General features: G+C 34.2%; 1 protein-coding gene across 1 annotated transcript; it reads right to left on the bottom strand.

The window, feature by feature from the left end:
• Positions 1–852: 852 nt before the first annotated feature.
• Positions 853–2,777, bottom strand: LOC125860166 (CDGSH iron-sulfur domain-containing protein NEET). The gene is made up of 2 exons (XM_049540067.1): positions 2,553–2,777; positions 853–1,098 (listed from the first exon to the last, which is right to left on the bottom strand). The coding sequence occupies exons 1-2, from the start codon at positions 2,744–2,746 to the stop codon at positions 996–998; spliced, it is 297 nt and encodes a 98-aa protein (XP_049396024.1). The 5' UTR covers positions 2,747–2,777; the 3' UTR covers positions 853–995.
• Positions 2,778–3,060: the final 283 nt, after the last annotated feature.

The raw sequence follows: 3,060 nt of genomic DNA, 5'->3' as shown, positions 1-3,060 counted from the left end.
TGGAATAAAGGAACTGAAATATAGTAATATACTCCCGATGTCCTGACTTACTTTCCTTTTTAGTCAGTTCCAAAAAGAATGATACATTTATATATTAAGTAACAATTTAATTATAAAATGTCTATTTTACTCTTAATGATATGATTTACAACCACACAAATTTCTATAATTCATTTTAAGTTTTAAAAGTCTTTTTTTTTCTTAAACTTCGTGCCGAATCAAACTACCTCACATAAAATGAAACGGAGGGAGTAATATAATATATATATCCCTCGAGTCAAATATAAAAATCACAAAAGCATTTTAGTCACCTAAAATCCCAAGTGAGCATCTTACTTTTTTCCTTTTGAAAAAGCAATTTGCAGTTCCTTAATTAGTGCTCCCTTAAGCAATTATAACCAACTTTAATCATTATTTGCATCTTGACCTAAGTCTCATTTCAGGGGATTGGAATCTCTCATGACTCATCAACTCCAAAAATGATTGGCCAAAAAATGTGTAACATATTGTATGGCGTTGCCAATATACAAGGAGACCACCAATTCATCCCAACGAATGTGATAATCTAGCCCACAAAGTAAATTGTGGTATGAACGATACCACTCATCCAATTAGAATGTGATCTGAACAACAGCAGGTCACCAGCTACTAACATCCATAAGAGTTTGTAAAATTTCATTTGCATCAGCTAAACCAATCATATGACTTGTTAACTCATCAGTCTCATTTAACTGATCCATATGGAAATTATACTCATGTTTCACAGGATTAGATAGGTTTCTGTGATTATGTGATCGAGTTGTAGCATGGGAAGAACTTCTGCTGGAAAAGTAGGATAAATATTGCAACTACTTTCAGTTTGAATCGGTTTTAATTTATTCACCGGGAAAGAACAATATCTCGTTCAACAAATGGTAGATAGAGCAAAAAGATAAGAAGGAAATAGGCATCAAGAGTTTTGCATAATCTAGAGACTAACACAATACCACAACCATTTACTGCTTCTTCAATAGCAAGGGTCCAACGTTATCTCCGGTTTCCTTGTTGTGCTTCACGTGACTTCCATCACATAGAGGAAAAGTCCCAGACCTCCAACACCTGAACACAAAAATCTCCCACTTACTAAATTCAGTTTGAAATGTTATTCTAGCAAGATCAGTTCCAGAATCAACAAGGCAATAATAAGTAGGGAGATATCAATGACTCTGTTCTCCAGTTCAACGATCAGTAAATGTAGATAACATATGGTCCTCTTCCGAACCAATTAAAGAGAAAAGAGGGTGGGAGCGGGGAAGGAGGGTCTTCGTTCAGCATCAAGCCCCTTAATTCACTCCCGTGAGAAGGCTTACAGTGCTCAATGAATGACGGAGACGGACCAGAGACAAATTCAACTAGAGCAACTCATATTGGACATACTGGTTATCAAGGTCGAATCCTGATCTTCTCCGAGTTATATGCATCTCTCCCATCCCCATTAAAAAAGCTAGAACTTGACTAATCCTGAATTAAACCGAGAAACTCAAGGATCTCTGACAAATTATCCATTTTTTTATATCTGTTTCAAGATGTCTCTTAGATGTAGAAAATGTGATTCATTTTACTTTGGTTAAATGATGTAACTTCTTACAATAGTCTTTTTTGATTATATTACCCTATACAATCAGGTATAGCATCATATGTGATAAACATAATTATGTAAAACAATCAAAACATTACAATAAAATGTTTCATTATTATTAGGAATATTTATGTGCTCTAAGCTTCTAACACACGTAGTGTTGTTTCACATCAAACGTATAAATAGTACTCATATGATAATTACAACATAATTTAATATATACCTAAGGTATATATTAATTAAAGTTGGCAATCAAACACCTGACTATTAAGGATATAATACTGAAGTATTTTCAATAAATGTATAACCAAAAACAATCCTTCAACACCAATATTCTTGAAGGACTTAAAGTGAAGTGGCCATCAATACAAACATTTTGGAATATGAAATTAATTTAAACAAAATCAGATTCAATATCACAACCAATAATAGGGTTGACTTCCTTTTTTCCACGGACGAACAACATGTATCAGGTAACTCTGACCATCAAAGATGATAACTGATGGGATAAGAGGACTGACTTTTGATTGGATTTTTTATATGTAGGACTACTTTTTTTCAACTTCAACCAAATAATGTCCCATCTCTACTAAAAATGAACAAAATTTTCTTTTTTCCTATGAACGTACCAAAGTCGCAAGTTCATAGTTACAAAAAGAATTTTCAAATAAAATAAGATTTTGGAATAAATAAACACTGTTGATTGACCCATACCACTATGTGGCTTGTCCCCATTTTCACATAGGTAAGACAAAAAGGGTGAAACAATTGAATAAATTAAAATTTTGCAGGTTGCTAACAATTTTTGTCAGCAATGCATATTCGCAACTGCCTGGAATCATTGTTAAAATTTTCAACAACAACAAAAAGAAGAAATACTAAAATAATATATTAAATTGAGGAATTATGAAAATGTATAAAACAGAAAATGAACCTGCAGTAAGCAGTAAGAGGCTTAGAGAGTTCAGTGACGAGAACAGAGTCGACCACTTTCGCTTCATCCTTCTTAATGTCTGGGTTTATAGCTTCGGCACGAACCACCACCATACGCCTTGGCGTCGCGGTGAAGGAAGATAATGCGCCGCCGCATGAGAAGCCAGATTGAATCATGCTACTTGTCGACGCCATTGATGTTCTCTATTATTATTATTTGGGAATGAGTTGATGCCTAAATAAAAGGAGAAGAGAAAAGGGTGACGAACGTGTGGCGAGCACGGTCTTCCCTTGTGAATTTTGATTTTCCCCAAATCGAGTGGAAGCTACAATATCCACGTTCCTAAATTTGTGATTTCTATTCAACGGCGAAAATGTAAAGTAAAATGCAAATTTCATTCAATTGAGTTTAACTAAATTCAATCCGCGTCAAAAAAAATTTTACATGGAAGGATAACCAACAAAATTTTCTAATGTTGGTCGTTTACAAAGCCATTTGCACATGGGTT

The sequence above is a fragment of the Solanum stenotomum genome, chromosome 3 (assembly GCF_019186545.1).
Source record: "Solanum stenotomum isolate F172 chromosome 3, ASM1918654v1, whole genome shotgun sequence".
NCBI lineage: Eukaryota > Viridiplantae > Streptophyta > Magnoliopsida > Solanales > Solanaceae > Solanum > Solanum stenotomum.
Note: the sequence above shows the minus strand (reverse complement) of the source record. Positions and strands in the feature narration are given on the sequence as shown.

What these genes read in the sequence shown, in the direction of transcription:
- LOC125860166 (XM_049540067.1), bottom strand. Translation starts at nt 2,746, where the DNA reads ATGGCGTCGACAAGTAGCATGATTCAATCTGGCTTCTCATGCGGCGGC. An exon ending in CCTCTTACTGCTTACTGCAG is followed by an intron (nt 1,099 to 2,552) that starts GTTCATTTTCTG and finishes TTTTGTGTTCAG; the next exon opens with GTGTTGGAGGTCTGGGACTT.